This window comes from Ceratotherium simum, chromosome 16, assembly GCF_057802395.1.
Source record: "Ceratotherium simum simum isolate JZ-2026a chromosome 16, ASM5780239v1, whole genome shotgun sequence".
Classification (NCBI taxonomy): domain Eukaryota; kingdom Metazoa; phylum Chordata; class Mammalia; order Perissodactyla; family Rhinocerotidae; genus Ceratotherium; species Ceratotherium simum.
In genome coordinates this window covers 7,113,851-7,137,328 of record NC_141915.1, presented here as the reverse complement: position 1 = coordinate 7,137,328, position 23,478 = coordinate 7,113,851, and the positions used below count along the sequence as shown (strand labels likewise).

Below are 23,478 nucleotides of genomic sequence, written 5' to 3'. Positions count from 1 at the left end.
CTGTGCAGGACCTCGTATTCTGTGCAGGGAATGGTAACTCAAACTTAATACCTCAGTGAGCCTGTGGAATTGCCCTGAAGCTAAAGAATCACACTGCTGTAAGAGTTGACTGGTTCAGGCATGACTGCACCCTGAGAAAACCCACCAGCCTGCAAAAATCTCACAAGTCGGATTTTAATGAGAAAACTTCAACAACTTCCTAGGAAACTCAGCTCTCAAAAATGATATCAGCCTGGGAAACTATTTTGTACATAGCTTCCTTCCTTTATTTCACAACATTTGGAAGGCTTTTATTCCCTCGTGTGGGGGACTAGAAGACATGACTTGATGAGGCCAAACCCCTCGCCCTTTCTCAGCAGGCTGCTGAACCTACACAGGCCCTTTCGCATTCTCAGCCTGCTCTTGGATCAGAAGAGTAATTAAGATACTTGTTCTGAGCAGGATAAGAGTGTCTGTAACAGTGTCCAGGAACAATACACCTTTGAGGGAATTCTGATTTCTCCAAATTTGAAAGACTTTGTCCTGGGTAAGGACAAGGTAGGAAAAAGGAAAAGTAATGATTGGCAGGGCAGATAAACCAGGTCATACCCACTCTGGGATAACAGACAACTAAGGTTGGAGGGAGAGACTGAAAGGAGGAAGGTCCAGCCTCACATAGTCTCCGTGGCCACTGTGTGACCACCAGGTTTTACTGTAGGTTCTCTGTGGCCTCCATATCTCTAGATAGGAGTATGCAGAGTTTGTAAAATAATTATAGTAGGAGTTCCACTGCCTTGGGCAGGAGAGATTGGGGTACAGAACCCAACTCACATAGAGGGAGTATGTCAGAGATGGAATCGACTGTGTTGATCTCTTCTCCCTATCTCTTTATCCTTCTCTCTAAAGTCATTGAACATTTGTTGAGTGCCTGCTATGTGCCAAGTGTTGTACGGAGCCTTTTTTTTCTTTTGTTGATTGTTTTCTTTTTGTCTTCTTTTCTTTCTCATTCATTCACCCAATGAATACTTACCTGAAGGCTTCTCTATTCCAAATTCCATGACGAAAGTTGGGGATATAACAATGAAATTGCCAGAGTCCCAGGCTTCCAGGACCTGGTCCTCTAAGGGACAAAGACAAGTAAAGAGACAATTACAAAACTGTGATGATGGGGTAGAGGAACCAGAGGAAGCCATGAACATGCAGAGAAGTGCTCAACCCATGTTGGGTGAGAAGGAGAGGGCTGCTTCCCATTAGTGTAACTGGAACATAGAGAGATTGTAGAGGGGGGCACAAGTAGTCATTGGAGATGAGACATGAAAGGTAGGCTGTGTTTCCATTGCAAAGGGCTTTGTAGACTCTACTGAGAAGTTTGGGCTTTAGATTGGAGTTGGAGATCATTAAAGATGTTTTTCTTTCCCTTTTTAGACAAGAAAGTAACATGACCAGATCTGTGCTTTAGAAAGATCACTCCAGCTACAATCTAGAGGACAGATTGGGAATGCAGGAGGCATAGATAGTAGTAGGAGGTACAGTAATTCAGACTATAGGTGATGGTATCCTGAATTAAAGTTGGGGCAGTGGTGGCACAAAGAAGTGAGCAAATTCAAGAGCTATGGGCAAATTCAAGGAGGTAGAATTGAAAAATTTGTTAATTAGTTGGATATAATTATATATGGATAAAAATGTAGTCAAGGAAATGTCTCAGGTTCTAGTAATAAACGTCTAGATAGGTATTGGTGCCAATAACTGAAAGAAGAGAGTAGAAGTGGATTTGGGGATGAGAAGAAATTATGATTTTAGTTTGTGTTGTATTGAGTTGGGAATCCCTTTGGGCCATTCACATAGGAATGTCCCATAGGTTTTTGGATATATGATCTGGGCTGGCAATAAAGTGCTGAGAGTCATCAACAAGTAGTTAATCATTTGAACTTTGGGAGTGAATGAAGTCACCTGGAGACGTGTGTGCAATGATAAGACTGGGAGAAGAGCATTGAGGAATACTAATAAATTTTAAGAGAATTATAGAAGATGTATAGCATGGAATAGAGCAGAGAGATGGGAGGAAAAGCAGGTAAATAAGGTATCATGAAAGAAAACATTTCAAGAGGAAGGGATGTCAACCGTGTTGAATGATGCTGAGAACTCAAATAAGATATGGCTGAGATGTCTCCACTAAATTGTGCAAAAAGGAGCTATCAATGATCTTGGAGAGAACAGTTTCAGTAAAGTAGTGGAAGCAGAAGCCACACTGTATTAGAATGAGAGTAAATGGGAGTTGAGAAAGGGGAAGTGAGTATAGACAACTCTTTAAAGAAGCCAAACTATGAAATGGTGGAGAGAGAAAGGATTGTAACTTAAGGAGGACATAAGATCCTTGGAGAATTTTTCCCTTGAGCTGGGAAGGACTGAGCATGCTGAGAGTGGGAGGATTCATGGATGTAAAGGAAAAGGAGCAGTTGAGAAGAAGAGTTGAGTGTACAAGAATGAGAAGGAATGATTAATACAATGGGGTACATATGAAAGTTAGGGGAAATATATTTCAGGTCACAGATGAAGAGTTTGTCTTTAGAATGATGAAGAATTAGTTCCAGTGTGATAGAGGATGGGGGCAAACATGAGTCTAGAAATGGTCTGTGGATCCATGTCAGCAACTGGGGTAGGGGGACAGAAAATTAAGGAAATGGAAAAGAAGGCAGAAATTAAGGCAATCCCTTCCTGATGGGCTCTATATAATCAGTGAAAACCTGAGTCAAGTTCATCTACTGAGAAGGAGGACGTGGTGGAGAGGTAGGGATCTTGGGGAGAGGAGTGAAAGTTTATAATAGTTGCTGTGAGAAACGGGAATAAAAGTCGACTTGGGACACACAGATTAATGGGCAGCATTAAGAACCCAGGTGAGCTTGAAGAGTATGAAATACCAATCTGAGAAATTATGTTATTTTTGTTCAGTTCCACTTCTGAAAATCTTTGTCTTTTAACTACTGAATTTAACCAAAATACATTTATTAACTATATTGATATAGTTGAATTTCTTTCTTCTATCTTAATTTTTGTTTTCCATTAACCATTCTTTTTATTTTTTCTCCTTTCTTGATTTTTCTTTATACTTCTCTTTTATCCTTTGCTGATTTTAAAGTTATTTACTATATTTTGTTTTATTGATTATTCTTCATTGTTTCATTTATATATAAAAATATATATTTCATCTTATATGTGTCTTAATATATATATTAACTTAACAAAGTCTAAAATTAAGCAATATATCTAGCGTCTTTCAAAACTATGTAGACTTTAGAATACTTTTATTATCCTCTCCCACCTTCTGTTACTGTTTTATAATATTTTAGTTCAACCTTGCTTTTACCAACTCCTCCCAAATTGGTTGTGATTTTTTTGCAGTATTTGTTATTTAGATTAACCATATATTTAAGAAATTCTTGCATTGCATTTCTTCCTTTTGGATTCAATTTCCTTCTAGTTGAAGCAAATCATTATTTTTTCAAGGGCCTGTGGATAGTAAGCTCTCTTTGACCTTGACTGCTTCTTCAAAGTAAGGGCTCTGGTCTTTCAATTTTGGAAAATTCTGAACTATTAGAGCTTCAAATATTGCCTCTCTCTCATTCTCTCTATTCTCTACTTATTTCTGTTAGATATATTTTGAATCTTCTCATTCTATCTGCCAAGTCTCATACCCTCTTTTACCTATTTTCCATCATTATTTCTCTCTGAGCTGCTTTTGTAATGATTTTCTCAGATCTGTCTTCTAGTTTGCTTATTCTCTTTTCAACTCTGGTCCATTATTTAACCTGTGCACTGAGTTTTTCATTTAAATAACTGTATTTTTATTTTTAGACGTCCTAGTTAGTTCTTTTTCAGATGTGCCTCTTCTTTTTTGTAATGTCCTAATTTTGTGCTTTCTTTTATTTCTAATGCTTTTAAACATAATTAGTTAATGGTGAGTTTTAGATTGTTTAATCATATTCAGCTCCTGGGATCCTAGTCCTTCTGGGATTTTATTTTATGGAGGGTTCTTCTAATTGTCCCCTTTGGTAATGCTTCCTCCTGAAGTTTGTAATTGTTTATTGCTAGCTTATCTTCAGTAGGGATCATTGTTTTTTCCTATGGACTCTCATGAATTATCAGTAATTTCACTCTATTCTGGAGCATAAAGCAGGGCATATTGAGGTTTGTGTTTAGTGACATCTTCTTACAGATATCACTCTTTCTGATGTTTAGATCTCTTTTCTTATTTCTACCTCTGATACATTTTCTAACAATAGAATATTCCATTAAAAGAGATCTTTTTTGTGAATTTACATATTACCTCTTTCATAAAAATTAAGAAAACAGAAAATTAGATTATGCTTCTGCTGAATTCCCACTCCCTGGAGTTCTAGTTTATTTTCAAGTAATATGTATATTTTTGTATTTCCATGAAATTGTTCTCATTAGAAATGGAGCTTAGAGGCTTGCATGGCTCACATTTCCAAACTGGAAGAGTTGACACCCTCACCCTTGTGAAAGACTAGAAGTATACGATCTTCTTTCTCACTCAAGCTCTATTAAAAAATACCACAATAGCTTTCCAACCCTCTAGTCACTTTCCCCATCCCAATCCACCCTACCCCACACAGACACATATGTGCTTACACAGAGAGGCCAAGTTGATTGTCAGGAAGCCCTGGTTGGTTTGAATAATGGACCACTATTTATATTTCTAACAGGTCCAGGAGGCCAAGGTGACCGAAGTGAAAATCAACGAGGCCCGAGAGCACTATCGGCCAGCAGCTGCCCGAGCCTCACTGCTCTACTTCATCATGAATGACCTCAGCAAGATCCACCCAATGTACCAGTTTTCTCTCAAGGTGACTTACACCTAGAGTTTTCTGCATAATCATAATAAAGCAATATAATATAGCCAATGCAACTCTCCAAGAGAGCTTTCCCATGTGCTTCATTAGCTAAGGCAGATCTTTAAGATCAAATCCAGGAGAGCAGCTACATTGCCTTCAGACCTATATTACAGTCCTCATCTGTTTAATTAGGTCTTTCGTGATTCATTGGTTACTTTGGCTGGAACAGAAGGAGACACCACAGCAAGTCTCAGCCTCACTCATTCAGTAAGCACATATGATATGGCAGGTACTGTGTTTACTGAATGTGTGGAAGAGGATCTCTAGAAATGTCAGAAGTGATCCCTGGCCCCAAAGAGCTTAAAATATAATAGGGACTATCAAAAGTGCACATCATTCATATTGGTTAAAGACCAAAGCAGGCAATAATAATAGACCAACTTTAAATTGCTTTTCTTATTACCCTAATATTCCCAAAGCTACTGCTTTAGGACTGCTGAAATATTTCCAAAACCAAAGATGTTAGCAAACTGCAAGTGCTGACTAAATTCATCTTACACATGAAAAAATAAAAACCCACAAATTGTAAGTACGTCTCTGAAACTATATCTTTCTCCCATAGGGCAGTCATGAAAAGACCACAATTGAAGAGGCATTAGGGGCTGGTGGAGCACTTCTGAACAACTTCTTTGGTTTGACCCAACAAATAGAGAGGACACACGCACAAGGAGTGTGAGGGGAAGACATAAAGACACACACACACACACACACACACACACACACACACATACTCAGAGAACACATCTCATTCTGTGAAGCTCAACTACCATATGGAGGCCAAGGTGTGGGGTTGGAGGTGAGCAGCTGAGAAATCAGAAGGCCTCCAGTACCTGGGAGTCATTTAATTGGAGATGGCATTTCGTCATTTCCCAATCCCCTTCCCTCAACTCAGAGTCTCTGTAGATTAGGTGAACTGTGTTTGTAATATTTTATGTTTTTAAAAGAAATCCAATACTTGGCCTTGTATTCGAGTCAAAGCAACGTTTGAAAGAATTATGAAATATTTTAAAACAGTATAAAGGTTAGTATGATAAGCCTGATAACTACAGGATCACCTCCTTAGTTCCAAGAGTATTTGAAATCTCCCGCAGTGACTTTTCCTGAAAAAAAGAAATCAAATGAAGCCCACGACAGTATGTGTTCAAAAACATGTTGTAAGTTGTTTTGCAGCAATAACGTCCTGATATAGGCTTCTTGTGTCATTGGAAGCACTATTTATGGGGGGAGGGGGAGCAATTTGGGTCCCCGTGCTATTATTAAGAACTGCCAAAGGCAACTGTTCATTGACCAGCTTGATCATTGGATGCAGATTTAAATGCTTAATGAGTACAAGCTGAAATAAGTGTCTTCAAATTACCAAAACAATAGTACACTTAGAAGCCTTCGGTGATTTAAAGAAAAACTAACCACTGGAGTTCTCATGGTCTCGGCTTTGAGGTTGGATTTTACACTTCCTGCTCCAGGCAGAGAAAAGAGAGGCATTCTCAGAGATTGGAAACCACAGATAGGCCAATGTGGCGGTAGCCACTCATCCCAATTTTCCAAAATGTTTTGAAGAGGAATATATTAAAATGTGTGTATTTGCTTTTATACAAACAAACAGTCTTCGAGAGCCAGTTTTGAATGAGTGTGGGAATTCATAACATGGTTAAGATAGAACTTAAGCGATTATAAAGTAATTTTCTTCAAGAACTCAGTCAAAGGCTAGGAGAGGGTTAATGAGACACATTTGCAGGGTGCCAGGGTGTCCTGAGTGAGAAGACACCTCGCTGGGGTTTCCTGCGCGCTGGTGGAAGGCCCAGCTCCCTCTGCTGGGTGCGTTGTGTGGAGGCGCACGGCTGGAGAAATAAGGTTTCTCAGAGAGATGGGAAAGGGAAGAATCAGACAGGCAGAAGCAAGCAGAAGACAGAGCACTGCTCTCAAACTGGAGGCCCAAAGGCCTGTTGACCTGTTTTCTTTGATCCTCAGAGGGCTTTTCAAATACTTTCATTGGTTACAAAGATTTAAAAACAAGGAGGTTTCACATAGATCTCAATTTCTGGTTTCTCAGGAAAGTTTGGAAGGTCTGGCAGCACAGAGCTCCATTCCATGTGGTATAAATTCACTGGGGCTGAGGGATGGCTGCTCCCTAGATGGGCATGTGCCCTCCATGTTGCCAGTCCCTGCCCCCTCCCTATTTGGTTTTACACACTTGGTCCTGAAGGCATTTGAATTTGAGACCCTTGGTCTAGAGCAGCCCTCAAGCTTTGCCTAAGCTCTTTCTGGCATTAGCAAGACACAGCCATTCATTTAACAAATGTTGTCGGTGCCTATTATATGGGAAAAGCTGGGCTGGATTCTGGGAAAGATAAGAAAGTTAGTAAAGCCTGGCCCCCACCCTCAGAGTGCTCGCAATCTGGTGAAGGTGAAAAGATTAAAAAAATATCTAACCTATAAGGCAACAGATAGGGCCCTAAAAGAGCACAAGAGTAGTTAGAGCCAGCAATAAGACCTTATGGGCAGGAGAAGAGACCTTCTGGTGGAAGCCATAGAAGCCGAGATCAGGCCAGCACCAGGGCTGTTCAGACACCACAAGGAAGATAAAAAGGAAGGTCTTTTTTTGGGATGGAAAGGAAAAGAGAGCCAAAATTAGTTTTGTGTAAAGAAAATACTAAATGTACCTAGGTTTTAAAATTTTCTTTAGCTATTTTCCTGAATTGTGAATCACTGTGTTAAAACCTAGTAACTAGACATTTATTTTGAGTCATACTAAAGTCATTTTGATAAAGATAGAGTTTTAGAGAAAAGCCATAGTAACCACCTAGGGAAAGCTATACACTGGGTCTCTATGGGCCTGTTCTGCAAATGGGGGAAGCTTCTCAAATTGCTCTGTGTGGGGCTAGGGGGACATTATCGGCCCCTAAGGAGCTATTATTCCAATCTAAAACCTACCAAGTGAGGGTGAACATCACAATGAATTGGGTTGAAGGTGGTCAGAAGATTTTGCCGGGATCATCAAAGTGAACATAGAAGAAAGGCTGCCAGGGCTCATTAACAAGCAACACCGTGGACCTATGGAACAGAGAGAATATTTACGTTTTTTCCCCCATTTTGCAAATGAGGAAATACTGAGGCTCAAATCTTATATGGCTTCCGTTGAGGTTCAAATACCTAGTGTTAGAAAGACCTAAATTTTTTTTCGCCCTTGAAGCCACAGAAGGAAAATAGAGAAATCTGCATAGCCAGCAATTGAAAAGGCCCAATTATATCTTGAATTTTCTTTTCTCTAATGATTCATTCTATTCATATCACATTCAAAATGCAGCATTCCTAATATTTATTTTTATAAATAGTCTATATCTAAGTTTAAAACAATGGAAAGTTGATTCATATGATTTCAGTTTCATGTTATATTCATAGTGTTCAGAAGATATTACCAAAGCAGGCTATGCTCCTAGCATTGCAGGAAAGGTCCATGAGACAAAAGGGCATGAAGAGGGCTCATCAAATGACTGCAGAGTTAATAGGAAGAAAAAGAATACGTGAGATTCTGATCATTACCAAAAGAAAAGATAATTCATTAAAAATATTCTGAGGGCCTGTTAGGCACAATGGTCTCTTTTGGAGGACTAAGTTGTACAACACGTTTGTTCTACCATCAAGAATTTTATAATCCAGTGGATAGAATCGTTAATCTCAGCTGGTTATTGTTGACTACGCTTACTTTTTATTTGGATAGTTATCCAACAAAACTTATTGGATTTAATGTAATTATTTTGGCTACTGGACATTTATTTTTCACTGGTCAAAACTGTAGGCTCTTGCCCACTTTGTGACAAAGTAATAAGTCATATGAGCAAACTAAGAAAAGAGCTAATAGCATGTTTTTTGTTGCCAACGTCCCTTCTTAGCAGGATATGCTGGGAAAACTTTTCTGTGGCTGCCAAATTATAATGTTCTTCACAGGTAAGACTACTAGCTATATACAAAGAGAGCTGTGTAAATCACCAATGTCCTACCTTCTGCCCCCAGGCCTTCAGTATCGTCTTCCAGAAAGCTGTGGAGAAGGCTGCTCCTGATGAGAGCCTCAAGGAGCGGGTAACCAATCTAATAGACAGCATCACCTTCTCTGTGTACCAGTACACCACCCGTGGGCTCTTTGAGTGTGATAAGCTGACCTACCTTGCCCAGCTCACATTTCAGGTAAAAGTGCATTGAAGAAGTTTCCAGAAAGCAGGTCATTTTCTAGTACCCAACCAGCAGGTGTCAAGAAATTTTCCTCTTTTATCATCACTTCCCGTAGTATGTGCAGACTATCGAGCTCTAGGCAGAGGTGTCAGACAAGAAGGTCCAATATGGAGCATGCATGCTGCCCCCACCATTGTCCCACTCATGGCTGAAATGCTTAAGCAATCATTTTACTTTCTTATTGGCCCTGGATGATCTAAGATCCTCCTCAACATAGCCCTCAAGCAGCCACTGCCAATCAATCCAAACTGGCACTGAAGATGAAACTGGATGGCCATACCAGTAACTAGATACCTTCTGAGATGCTGTAAGAACTTTGTTACAGTATTCCTCATTATTTATTTACCTTTAGGGTTGCAAGTTTAACGTCCCAACCTTCCCCTGGAATAAGAAATTAAGCATGTCTTCCTATAGCCGTAGCAGCCTGACCCTTAAGAAAGTCCTTAAGAACTCTGATCCTCAAGGTTTTGGGAGTATCAGGGACCTCCAGTGTTAATAAGAAACCCTTGTATTCCGCCTATTCTCAACATAAAAAAACATGACAATTTCCTGGCATTTATCCCTCTAATCATTGAGGATTGGGAATTTTTTTCTATATGTAAATTGGGAGCACAGACTAGATTATCTTAAAGGCCTCTTCCAATTCTAAAAGTCAGATATTCTGTGATCACTTCTGTGCCAACTGTTTGCACGTTCCAGAGCCAGAATTCCTGGGGGACTGTTAGTGTGACTTATCCCTCTCACCCTCGGTATCCCCACTCCAGCCCAGATGACAGTTTGGCCTTCACAAAAAGAACGGGGTTGGGCCGGCCCGGTGGCTTAGCGGTTAAGTGCACGCGCTCCGCTGCTGGCGGCCCGGGTTCGGATCCCGGGCGTGCACCGACGCACCGCTTCTCCGGCCATGCTGGGGCCGCATCCCACATGCAGCAACTGGAGGGATGTGCAGCTATGACATGCAACTATCTGCTGTGGCTTTGGGGGAAAAAATAAATAAATAAAATCTTTAAAAAAAAAAAAGAACGGGGGCCCCAGTATAGACCAGTTTCCCTCTTGCCACTCATTTCCCCCAGACCCCAAGGAGCTTCCACCCTAGCTTTCACTCTTCTTTCCTCGTAAATATTTCAACCTCCTTTTACAAGGACTTCTCCACGTCTTCTGCGATTTCTAGTCTTTCTCTTTAGAGACTTTTCCTCAAATTGACCAAACCACTAAGAAGTCAGCATTCCCATCTGTAACCTCTCAGCAGAGAACACCATTTGACGAAGGGAGAACAGTTTCCCCAGCACCTCTCAGTGTGAATCCTTAGCTCTACCCAAGACAAATGCTTTACCCACCCTGCACACACCTTACTCATTCCCCTTCCAAGCCTCTGCACTTTCCATAGCCCCCTCCCTGGAAAGCCTTCCCCTCCTGTCTAAATATTCCCATGTTTTAGCTTCTCCAAGACCCAATTCAAAACCACTTACAGAAAGTTAAGTCAAATTAACCCCCACAACGCTGCTTACTGGTCACTCCCCTGTTCTGGAACTCCTTTAGCATTATTGATTCATATATGCACGTCTATTTTGCATACATTCATATATTACTTTGACACTCTCCTCATATCGTGTCATTTGTATGTGTCATGTTCTCAATTAGATTGCAGGAATGTACTCTATGGCATTTATGATTGATAGGTAAAATGCTTGCAAACCAAATATATGATCATTCACTGTGTGCATTTAAGTCACACTGATATTTGGGGTGAAAACACATGCACACAGAAGTGGTTTGCACAGATATACACTTTCTTCCACCCCAACCTTTTTCAACAACCGAAGATGGACAAGCCGCAGTGTTAGAAGCAGCGATAATTACACTGAGGGGCAGCGCTAGGTCTCCGGGACCCCATAACTACCAGCAGCTAAGGCCACACGGTGTTATCCTTCCTCACTGCAGGTTCTCCTCCTGAACCAGGAAGTCAGCGCGGCGGAGCTGGACTTCCTGCTGCGGTCTCCAGTGCAGACAGGCATCGCCAGTCCGGTGGAGTTCCTCTCCCATCAGGCCTGGGGTGGCATCAAGGTCAGTGCTGGCCCCTAGAGAAAAAGGCAAGTTCTCATCTCTTGGAGCTTTTCCCTGACACTTGTCCCCATGAAGCCAGCGGGGCTCTCTTTGGGGCTTCAAGGAGCAGGTGCGTGCTGGTGTGAGGGCTCTGCCTTCAGGGTGTGAGGGAACAGTAAGACCCTATAAGCTTCTCGGACTCCACTGAGCTGCCCTTCACCTGCCAGAGCCTAGGTCTGGAATATGGGCTCCTCTGTGAGGCCCTGGGGCTGGCGTGAAGATGATGTCACAGCACTTCCATGAAACAGACAAATCCCGGGGCTCTGTCAGGCGTCTCCATGTGACTCCTAACTCAGACTCAAAGCAGGGGATGCATTCCAGCCTGGGAGTCCCAGTGGTTGATGATAGCTCACATTCACTGAGCACCTCAGAGATGCATTACCTTATCTCCTTCTCATGTCCACCTGGGCAATAGGTGTTATTTGTTCCCATTTAACGTATGAGGAAACTGAGGTCACACAACTTATAAGTAGCAAATCCAGGACACAAATTTCAGTCTGTCTGGTGGCAAAGCCCATTTTCTTTCCGTGTTATGCAACTTAGCTTTGTTGGGATTCCAGGAACATTGAAAAGATGACAAACTGTAAGCTCCTTTCAGCAGGGGCCATGCCTGCATTCACAGGGCCTGACATGATGCCAAGCAGTAAACGTTGTCTGAGTGACACCACCTCCAGGGAGCCCAGGCCCTCTCCCTGTGGGCAGCTGTCGGTCCATACCCAAATGAGTGCCCGCGGCAGGCGCTGTGGTGTGTGAGGAGCAGCATCTGCGTAAAATCAATCCTGTTTATGACCTCCCAAGTTTGTTGCATTTTATACATATTTCATGGCACAAAGAAGTATGAGTCTAAGGTAATATGATTGGCTCTCTTTCTCTTTATATTTTTTACTAAATTTTTTGTTTTGTGATAATGTAGACTCACATGCAATGATAAGAAATAATAAAGATATCCCTTGTACCTTGTGTCCCCCAATGGTAACATCTTGCATTGCTATAGTACGATATCACATCCAGGAAATTGACATTGATACAATCCACTAATCTTATTCTGATTTCACCAGTTTTTCATGCACTCCTGTGTGTGTGTGCGCGTGCACGCGTGTATGCGTGTGTGTTTAGTTTATCATGTGTAAAGATTCGTGTAATCACCACCCCAGTCAAGATACAGAAAATTCCATCACTACAGGGATCCTTCATGTTGCCCTTTACAACCACAACAACCTCCTCTTTCCCCTAATTCCTAATGCCTGGCGACCACGAATCTGTTCTCCGTTTGTATAATTGTGTCGTTCCAAGGATGTTATATAAATGCAATCATACAGTATGTAACCTTCGGGGACTGGTTTGTTCATGCAGCATAATTCCCTTGAGATCCATCCAAGTTGGTTTACTTTATAACAAAAGCCCAGAACTGAGTGTTTGTATGTGTGCTGTCCTCTTCACAGGAGCCATCGTAGGAAATTCAAGGCTAATTCCACTCATGCTGCCATTGCCCAAAGTATTTTTCTACCTGCTTTTTCAGAGTCTGTAGCTGTTCTTTTAATTATCTTTTGGTCTGTGTATAAATCAGGACTCCTACAAATTTCTTCTGTACAGGGCCACATAGTAAATATTTAGGCTTTGAGGGCCGGACTCTGTCACAAGGACTCAACTCTGCCAAAGTCACACAGAACATGTAAGCAAATGGAAATGGCTGAGTTCCAATAAAACTTTATTTGCGAACACAGGTGGTGAGCCAGAGGGGGCCTGCAAGCTGTAGTTTGGTGATCCCTGACCTAAATAATAAAGGTGTGATTTGACTTCTATGTATTAACTTCATTTGCCATTCTGGACTCAATCTGGCAAATAAGAAGGAGAATAAAATATTGGGAAAGAAACATGGGAGAACTCCATTCACCAACCAAAATCACAAAATTCCAAAATGCCTAAGAATAATTATAATAAATGCAGAGCATATGTGTGGAAAACCGTCAACTTTCATATGCTACATAAGATATGAATGAATAGACCCCCTCTAGAGTAGCACTGTCCAAAAGAAATACAATGCGTGTCACATATGTAATTTAAAATTTTCTGGTAGTCATATTAAAAATGTAAAAAGAAACAAATGAAATTAATTTGATATATTTTGATATATTTTCTTTAACCCAATACAGCCAAAATATTATCATTTTAATATGTAATTGTTATAAAAACTATTAATGAGATATTTTAGATTTTTGTACTAAACCTTCGAATTCTGGTGTGTATTTTTTTACACTTAAAGCTCATCTCAATTCAGATACTAAATTTTCCTGAGAATTACTCGATATGTATTTAGATTTCATAAAATTTAGAGTTAAAACAGTTGATTTCCGTACCCAAGTTGTTCCAAACATACTTAAGTTTTCCAATTACTAAAGCAAGTTCCAATTTCTAAACTTAAATTTAAAAATAATTATAATGAAATACAATTAAAAATTCAGTTCCTCAGTCACACTAGCCACATTTCATTTGCTTAATACTCACTTATGGGCAGTGGCTACCTTGTTGGACAGTATGGCCCTAGAGCTTGAGAATAAGGAATCATGTCTGATGCCCTTATGGAAAATAAATTCTAGCAAGCAGATCTGAATAAGCCCACTCTCAGAACTAGAACAATCATGGAGATGGGCTAGTTAACACAGGCTCTGGAGTCAGACATTCCTGGGTTCAAGTTCAAGTTTTAGTGTGTGTGGCCTCTGGCATGCTATCTAATTCCTCTGAACCTTTGTTTCCTTACCTGCAAAATGGCCATCATCATACCTACCTCACAGGGTTATGTCAAACATATAGTAAATGTTCAGTGTGTGGAAGACGATTACGGGTATGGGGATGGGGATGGGGATGGGGATGGCTGTTGTATTTGTTTCCTAGGGCTGCCATAACAAAGTACCACAAACTGGGTGGCTTAAAACAACAGAAATTTATTCTCTCACAGTTCTGGAGGCCAGAGGTCTGAAATCAAGGTGTCCACAGTGTCATGCTCCCTCCAAAGCCTCCAGGGGAGGCTCCTTCATTGCCTCTTTCAGCTTCAGGTGACCCTAGGCTTTCCTTGGTTTGTGGCAGCAAAACTCTGCCTCTGTCTCCATGGTGGTCTTCACATGGCCATCTTCCCACTTAGTGTCTTTGTGTCTCTTCTTCTCTTCTTATAAGAACACCAGTCATAATGGATTAGGGCCCTCCCTGGGGACCTCATCTTATCTTGATTACATCTGCAAAGACCCTATTTCCAGATGTAAGGTCACATTCACAAGTCTAGGCAGTTAGTTCTTCAACATATCTTTTTGGGGGACACAATTCACCCCATAATGGTTACGATTATTAATTACCCAGCAATAAGGTGTATACATGCTGTGGTTGATATGGATTGTGCCTGACAGAATTTGCCCATAGAAGGAAAAACTTTGAGGAATTGTGAGTTGCCCAGTTGGGCCAAGTCCAGCCGCCTTTCTCTATATTATCCCACAAAACCCTCTGCAGCAAGTCGTAAAGAATGAATGATTCAAAAGCTCTCTTTATGCTTTCATTTTACGTAGCTCAACTCAAAAGCTGCTGTGCCATTTAGTTCCATTCTTCTTTTCACAAAATGGATTGTTTGCTTTCCTTTTCTCACTTTGCTTTTTGGTTTTGTTTTGTGGGCTGAGCTCATCTGGCTGTTCAAAGGCTTTTGCAAATGACGGAAGCTTTATCTCTCTCTCTGAGTTGTGTTATGAGGAGCAGCCAAGTCCAGACCCATCAAACTCAAGCACAGTACAGGATGTGAGCAGGTGAAACACAATGCAATGAGCAGTGCACATTTTGAAGCCTTTGATGAATGCTCTTTTTAAGTGTTCCGTTGGATTTTCGCCTAAAGAAACAAAATAAGTATAATTGAATAAGACATGATAAAAAAATTTTTTTCAGCATTCCCACCGATGAGGAAGGTTGATTGCCTTGTTTCCCCAGAAGAACTGATAAGCAGCTAATGAATGAAATCTTTGTGATAGAATACTGCTTGTATTATTATCTTCTGTAAGGATTTTTTTAAGTCTCATCAAATGCCAAACTTAAGGCAACGGGCATGTTCTGTTCTTCATTATAAAATCTCATCTGCAATGCACGCCTTTCTTAGCCTTTGAAAAGGCACCTCACTACCACTCTGGATGCCAATTTAGCACAGTTGTATTTTGCTGCACAGTCCAATGTAATTAGGTTAATTAGTCATTTCCATTTAGCTTATTAGAAGGCTAGAAATCCCTTTCCCTCATTTGGAAGATTAAATGTTGCAATTGCCTTCGATCCAGAGCTTCAGGAAAGTGTGTTTCCGACCCAGTCATGGCAGCTGGGAACACTGATCACAGCATAATTTGCTCAGTTTTGTGGTGACACCAGAGGGGATAATGGGACTGCAGAAGGGTTAATGATGATGCAAGCTGGGAAGAGGGGTGAAGTGGCTGCCTGAAAGAAGATGAAGGTTGGTTCCTCAGCCCAGAGAGAAATAATTACAGCTGCTGTATCTTTTCTCAGCCTGTCAAGAGCCCTCCTGCTGGCGGCCCAGATGTCAAACTTTATTAATTGAGCAGTTCCTAAGTGCCAGGCAGCCTGCTATGAAAGTTCTTGCCCGCAGGGAACTCACAATCTTGTGGGAGTAACAGACAAGTCAACCAGCAATTGCAATTCAGTAACTATAGGAGCCCCGACAAAGCACAGGGAGAGCTTCATCGTCCTCGAAGCACCATATCTGCATTAGAGTATGAGCTATGCAGACAACGATGACTTGGCCTCATTTTCCAAATAAGAAAAATCAAAGCCCACAAAGGTTTAAAAACAGGCTTCAAGTCATAAGAGGTGGCACTGGGACCAGAGCTCTCGTCTTCTGGCGCCTCCTCCACCATCCTACACACCACTCCACACCACTTCTGGGCACGAATGAGGGTACGTTCCCTGCTCTCAGGGGTCCGGGTGAAGTTGGGAAGCCACAGAGCCCATGTGAAAGGGCATGTGAAGACAGGACATGTGTTCATCCACACAAGAGAAGAGCATAGGCAAGACCAGGTCAAATGTATATATCCTCCTCCATCTTTAGCTTCTCCTTGTCGCCTATAAGACGTCCCTACTGCAATCATACTGCTTTCTATCATATCCCACACTCTCCCCCCTCCAGGCTTTGGCTCTTGTTGATCCTTCCCCATAAAATGTCCTTCCCCTCTCTTGACCTCTATCTCTGCCCAACAGAATTTTACATAACTACCAAGGCCTCCCTCATCTCCTCTTTCTCTTTAGCTTAGGATTGTGAGCTCCTTGAAGGCGTGTATCTTTTTTTGTTTACCTTTGTATTCCCATGTACCTGGCATGTAGTACACTTTCAATAAATATCAAATGAATGAATGAATTCGAATAACAAAATGTATGAGTTCCTTAAAATTCATGGCATTGTGCTCTCATTGGAGAGGTGAAACATCCAGGCAGAGTTGAGTAAGAATGGAAAGGCTGCAGGTAACTAATTGTCTAAGTGAGTGATGTTTATGTGGGCACTCTGAAGAAACAGGATGGAGCCCCACCCAAAATTTGGTTCTGATGTCAAGACTGATGATGCCACACACGTACCTAAGAGAGTGTGAAAAAGTTTGCTGCTCACGTAATGAGACTTTCTGAGAGAGCAGGAGAGCTCCCGAGCAGTCTGAAAATGGCTTGAGAGAGTTTGGAGTTTTTATGGTAGTTAGAGTGGGGCCAGGGTGAGAGTTCCTGTGCATGGGCAGGGGCTTGCGTGGTACAACTTCCCTCCAGGACCATAGGAGGGAGTATCTAGGCTTACTTATCAGCTTGCCCAGATGTGGATCAGAAGAGGAAGAGGGAGGGATAAGGCTTAAAAGCTATCAGCAGTCAAACATCTAAAAATTGAGTCAGTCTCTTTGTTAAAGATATCAACTCTGTGAGTAGTTCTAGGTGGTCCTCAAAAAAAGGGTGGGAGGGCTATGTGTTCTAGGTTAGAGAGGATGTACCTGTGGGAAGTTGCTGATTTTGAACTGGACTTGAACAACTTGTAGAAACTTAACAAATGATAATCATTACCAGCGCAAGAATAGGAAGGAGTAGAATTTGATAGAGAACAGGACCTTTCACTTGGTGATAATAGTGTGAACAAGGAATTGAGTAGGGAATGAGTCTGGCAAATTTCCAAGGTTGGGAGCAGGCAAGAGTGGGAGGGAAGTAGGCTACCTGGTTAACTGGGTGGATTGGAGAGGAGCAGTAAATGAGATTTGATTACCAAGTTACACATTTGGACTTAATCCTTATGGAAGCAGGCAACTCATGGAAATTTTAGAGTTGGCATTAACACAAAGTCAGTGATTCTGGAGACATTTTGAGAGAGGAATTGACGGGAGTTGCTGGCAGAGTGAATATGGGGATGAAAGGGAGAAGTCAAAGACTTAAAGTATCTGGGAACCATGACCAGAAAAATCATGGCATCCCGTCTTGTCCATCTTTCCAAGTAATACCCTGTAGGCCGGTGCTGCTCAGTCTATACTACTGATAATAACACGAACACTTTATTTGCTAAACCTTGCATGTTATTGGGGCAATTTGCTGAAGGTGAGATAATCAAAATCCTTCCTATTCCTTGAGTTTACCTGGGGGTAGATCCAAGGCTCGAGATAAGAATACAAATGAGACAGAATTATGTCTATAATATCATCTTGTCCTTCAACCCCCAACACAATGCGAATGACAGCTTTCTGGAGAAACTGCATTTTAGAGCAAGATTCTCTGAAATTTTCCAGGCACTTTCATCAATGGAAGAATTCTATAACCTGGATCGGGACATTGAGGGATCTGCCAAGAGCTGGAAAAAGTTTGTGGAATCAGAATGTCCCGAGAAGGAGAAGTTCCCACAGGAGTGGAAGAGCAAGACAGGCCTGCAGCGCCTCTGCATGATGAGAGCCATGCGGCCTGACCGGATGACCTATGCCATGCGGTAGGGAACAGGGGATGGTGGGCAGGCCCAGGACAGGCATCTTGCAATCTCAGCAGGGCTGAGCACAAAGGTCATGTGTTTATAGTAGTAGGAGCCTTTGTGCCAACATCCAAAATCCCATGAGGCCTGTTGCTCTGTTTTGCCATGTATTTTCTTAATACCTAAGTGGACAGTTTGGAAAGTGGTACTTATCAATATCAGCATTGAGAAGAATTCTGGTCACATCTAATGTGGTAGGAGATGATGGGATCCAGAGAACAGAGGGAAGGATCATGCTTAGCAGGAAGAACATCTCTTTTATCACAAAGAAGAAAAAGAGACAGATATGGCTATAGTTAAGGTGATAGAAGGATGACACAAAATTGAGAAGGATTTTGTCTGATGACTTCCATTTTCTCCCAGAAGTAGGAAGCAAGATCATCAGTTGAGTTTGTGTGGGCCCACCTAGTTAAGATCTTGCACTTGTATTGGCACCAGTCTTCAACATTGGATGGTTTTCTACAGCAGCATCCCAGGTGTAGATTCAGAGTTAAGTTGATCCAGAGCATGGATCATTACAAGTTGGTGTGTCGGAACAAGAGTTAGGCAACGGAGGTGAGGATATTGGCAAGAGAATGATTTTAGAAGTCATAATAATAGAGACAGGAAGCAGATTAGTAGTTGCCTGGGGCTGGAGGGTGGGAATAAGAATTATCTAAGTGGGCATGAGGAATCCTATTGGCATGATGAAAATATTCTAACACTGGATTATGGTGAAGTACAATTACAATTAAGCAAACTTATTAAAAATTATTGACTAGTACACTCAAAATGGGTGAATTTTATGGTATGTCTATTGAACCTCAATAAAGTTTTTTTTAAAAAAAAGAAGTTAGGGCCGGCCCCGTAGCTTAGCGGTTAAATGCGCGTGCTCCGCTGCTGGCGGCCGGGGTTCGGATCCCGGGCGCGCACCGACGCACCGCTTCTCCTGCCATGCTGAGGCCACGTCCCACATACAGCAACTAGAAGGATGTGCAGCTATGACGTACAACTATCTACTGGGGCTTTGTGGGGGGGGAAATAAATAAATAAAATCTTTACAAAAAAAAAAAAGAAGTTATAGGTCATGAAGTCTGCACTGGATAGGAAAGAAGTAAAGAGAACAAGAGAATGACTAAAAAAAAAACCCAGGAGGCCACAATACTGAAAATCCTGCATTTGTAGTGACACCAATAGAGGCAAAGAATAGGTGAAGAAAGGGTAAGTTGCTAAATTGCTAATAGAAGGTTTAGTCAGAGAGTGGGATGTTTGCATTTATGGTTTCAGATATAAAAAAGTTCTCAAGTAATGACAAGGATGAGAGTGTGGCCATGGAGTCAGGTGGCTGAAGTGGGGAAGAAATGAAGATTGTTAAGAATCTGGAGGATTATCCACATGAAGGTTGATGTCACTCAGGCTGGTGGAGAGAAAATCCATGAGCCAAGTGTCCAAGTGTTCAGTGAATGATTAGAGTGACCAAAGGAACACTAGATGACATTGATGTACAATAGTGGTGATACAGCCAGGGGAACTGGGTCTCAATGGAGCCAAAAGAATGGAAAAGTAGTGGTTTGGAAATAGCAGTCCTCAGTGAGCAGGACCATGATCCCACCTCCCTATCCAGGATAGGTCAGATGTAGGAGAATGAGCCCAGTTGAGAAAGCTACAGGTAAAATAGTGTCCTGGGGGAAGAGTTTAGGCCAGGAGTTGGGCTGGATGGTCAGTAAGTGCTTTTAGCTGCAAGGTTTTGTTTAGCATAAATGGAACACTTTGGAAAGGAACATTAGTATGTGGCGTAAGATGAAAGGAAACACAGAGAATGACAGAACATGAGGGAATAGAAGACTGGCAGGCCTTAAATCTCGGATAGGAAGGGAGGATCGCAGGGATATGAAGTGCGGAGGATTTAGCTGCCTGCAAGCTTTCAGAGGCATTGGTCCTGGCAGTCTTCTGATGGATGGAGGTGATGCGACAGGACAGCCAGGCTTCACAGAGGGGTCAGCGGTGGCTGGGATGGATGGGGATTCAGAAGGAGCCCTGATCTAGGTGAGCAGGCTGGCAACTCGCAGCACAGGTCTAAGTGTTGACTTAATTAATAAGTAGTGAACTTGGAGTTGGTCCTAGCTCTGTAACTACCAAGCCCATGACCTTGAGCACATCCTCCCATTTCTATAGGCCTCCATTTCTCCATTGTTATTATTTTGTGACTGATATACATATGTGTACTTTTTTTTCTGGCAGAGATTTTGTTGAGGAGAAGTTAGGAAGCAAATACGTTGTGGGAAGAGCACTAGACTTTGCAACCTCATATGAGGAATCAGGACCAGCCACTCCCATGTTTTTTATCCTGTCTCCAGGGGTGGACCCACTGAAGGACGTGGAAAATCATGGTGAGAAAACCTCAACTTGGAGCCAAAGCTGCACCAACTCCATGAATTTTCACTCTTTGTGTCTGTTGGTTTCTCTTTTTCTGACTCAAGGCTCATTACACAATCCTCTGTATTTGCTAACCACACAGAAGTCAGGATCATTGCTGAACCAATACCAGGGGACCATCACCAGAGAAAGGACCACTCTGGGCTATATAAGGTGGAATCACAGTAGCGGGTTCTTGAGGAGACCTTGTCCCTCCACCCACCTATTCCCCTTACTGTAGCTGGAGCAATCTTTTTGAAATACAAGTACAATCCTTTCACAGGGTCCTCTTGCCCTCTGAATAAAGTCCAAGCTTCTTAACGTGGCTTACAGGGAATTTCGTCATCCAGTCCCTCCCTATTTCTCCAGGCTACTTTCCATTATGGCTTTCCTACTGCCACTGGCACAAATCACCCCAAACTGAGAGGCTTAAAATAACACAAATTTATTATCATACACCAAAAACTACAAAACATTGTTTAAAGAAATGAAAGAAGATGTAAATAAACGGAAAAACATTCTATGTTCATGGATCAGAAGACAATACTGTTAAGACAGTACTCCCTAGATTGACCTACATCTTCAGTGCAACCTCTATTGAAATCCTAGCTACTTCCTTTATTGAACAGAAATTGACAAGCTTATCCTAAAAGTTATATGGAAATGCAAGAGACCTTTAATAGCCCAAACAATCTTGAAAAAGATCAAATATGGTGAATTCACACTTCCTGATTTCATAGGTTAATACAAAGCTATAGTAATCAAGACTGTAACAGGCATACAAATAGACATATGGCTCAGTGGAATAGAATTAAGAGTCCAGAAATAAACTCTTACATTTATGGTCAATTGAGCATAGCTCTAGAGGTCAGAAGTCATCAATGGGTGTTACTGCCTCTCTCTTTTCCTCTTAAGGACCCCCTATCATTCTGTTGGGCCCACTCAGATAATCCAGGATAATCTCCCTATCTCAAGGTCCTTAATTTAATCACATCTGCAGAGTCCCTTTTGCCATATTCACAGGTTGTGAGGATTAGGACATGGGCGTCTTTGGGGGCTTGTTATTCTGCCTGCATTTCCCTTCTCCCCTCCTTTGCACTCTACGCAGTAGCCGTTCCTTTTTCCAAAATATGCTGTTTCCCCTCCCACATCCCCTTCACCAGGCTAGCCTCTCCTCATCCTTCAGATACCACTTTCAATGTCACCACCTCCAGGAAGCCCTACCTGACTTCCAAGATGCTAGGTTCCCCTCCCATGTGGTTCTAGGGTACCCTTCTTTGTGTATATCCCATCGTAATTGTCTAGTGACTATTGTGTCTTCCTGTGAGAGTGAGAGCTCCTTAGGAATAGGTGTTCTTTTCACCTTTGTATCCCCAGTTCCTAGCACTGTGCATTTCATGTGATGAGTACTCAGCAAATATTTATGTTAAATGAAGGAATGAGCAAATGAATGACTAATTAATCAAAACTATAAAACTAGCAAAACTACAACATTTCACAAAGTTAAATAAAGACCCGACAGGTTTTTATAGAGCCAGGACTTTATAGGTAAGAATCCAGACCATGTAATACAAGTCCATCAGCAGTATATTCATTATGTGAGGAAAGGACTGTATAGCATATGCCTGGTGTTTGGGGTTAGTTGAGATGAAGCTAACTTGGCCCTAAAGGATGGATAAGATCTGTGTAAGGGAAAGAATTATCATATTCACTAATTTAATGTATATTTTTGTAGTCTCCTAAAAATTTCAAGTAACACTTGCACATATTTTTTTAATATAGATAATAAGAATTTAAAATGAAAAGCAACAGTTCCCAGCTCCAGCCCTCCCCGTACCCGGAGCCCCTTCCCAGACTCTGTGCTTTTGCCCATTTCTGAATTTAGTCTTCCTGTAGTTACTTGTCTGTTTCCTGCTAATAATCTTATATCACTATTTCTGAATTTATCAATTTTAGGTATCTATTTATTCCCTGATATGAAAAATAAGAATTTAGCTCCCATTACTGCCCACAAAACTCTCCTCTTTTTCTCAAATTTTTAAAAGTTACTGAGATATAATTGCCATAAATTCACCCATTTAAAGTATACAATTGAATGTTTGTTAATATTTTCACAAGGCTATGCAACCGTCACCACAATCTAATTTTAGAAAATTTTGTCTACCCAAAAAGAAACCCTGCATCTATTAGCAATCACTCTGTATTTCATCCCACCACCTCCCAGTCCTAGTCATCGCCAGTTTACTTTCTGTCTCTAAAGATGTGCCTATTCTGGAAATTTCCTATTAAAAAATCATATGCTATGTGGTCTTTTGTGGCTGGCTTCTTTCACTTCGCGTAATGTTTTCAAGGTTCACCCATGTTGCAGCATCTGTCAGAACTTCATTCCTTTTTATGGCTGATAATAGTCCATTGTATGGCTATACCATAGTTTATTTATCTATTCATCAGATGATGGACATTTGGGCTCATTCCTCTTTTGGTTATTGAGAATAACACTGCTATGAACATCCATGTACACGAGGGCATGGTCTCAATTCTCTTGAATATATACTTAGGAGTAAAATTTCTGGGTCATATGGTAACTTTATGTTCAATTTTTTGAGAAATTACCAAACTGTTTTCCAAAGCAACTGCACCATTTTACATTCCCTCCTGCAATGTATGGGGTTCCTATTTCCATCTTTAAATTATAGCCACTATAGTTGGTATGAAGTAGTAGCTCAATGTGGTTTGGATTTTCATTTCCCAAATGATTTTAAGCATCTTTTCATGTGCTTATTGGCTATTCAGGTATCTTCTTTGGAGAAATGTCTTTTCAAATCCTTTGTCCATTTTTTAAATTGAGTTGTC

At 41.4% G+C, this 23,478-nt stretch overlaps 1 protein-coding gene across 1 annotated transcript in view; it reads left to right on the top strand.

Annotated features, from left to right (window-relative positions):
• Window positions 1–23,478, top strand: part of DNAH9 (dynein axonemal heavy chain 9) — a 309,121-nt gene that overhangs the window by 236,703 nt on the left and 48,940 nt on the right. The window contains exons 57-61 of the mRNA XM_004433052.3: window positions 4,704–4,844; window positions 8,904–9,074; window positions 11,058–11,180; window positions 17,999–18,192; window positions 20,452–20,600. Coding sequence (XP_004433109.2) covers window positions 4,704–4,844; window positions 8,904–9,074; window positions 11,058–11,180; window positions 17,999–18,192; window positions 20,452–20,600 — 778 coding nt within the window. The remainder of the gene's footprint in view (window positions 1–4,703; window positions 4,845–8,903; window positions 9,075–11,057; window positions 11,181–17,998; window positions 18,193–20,451; window positions 20,601–23,478) is intronic.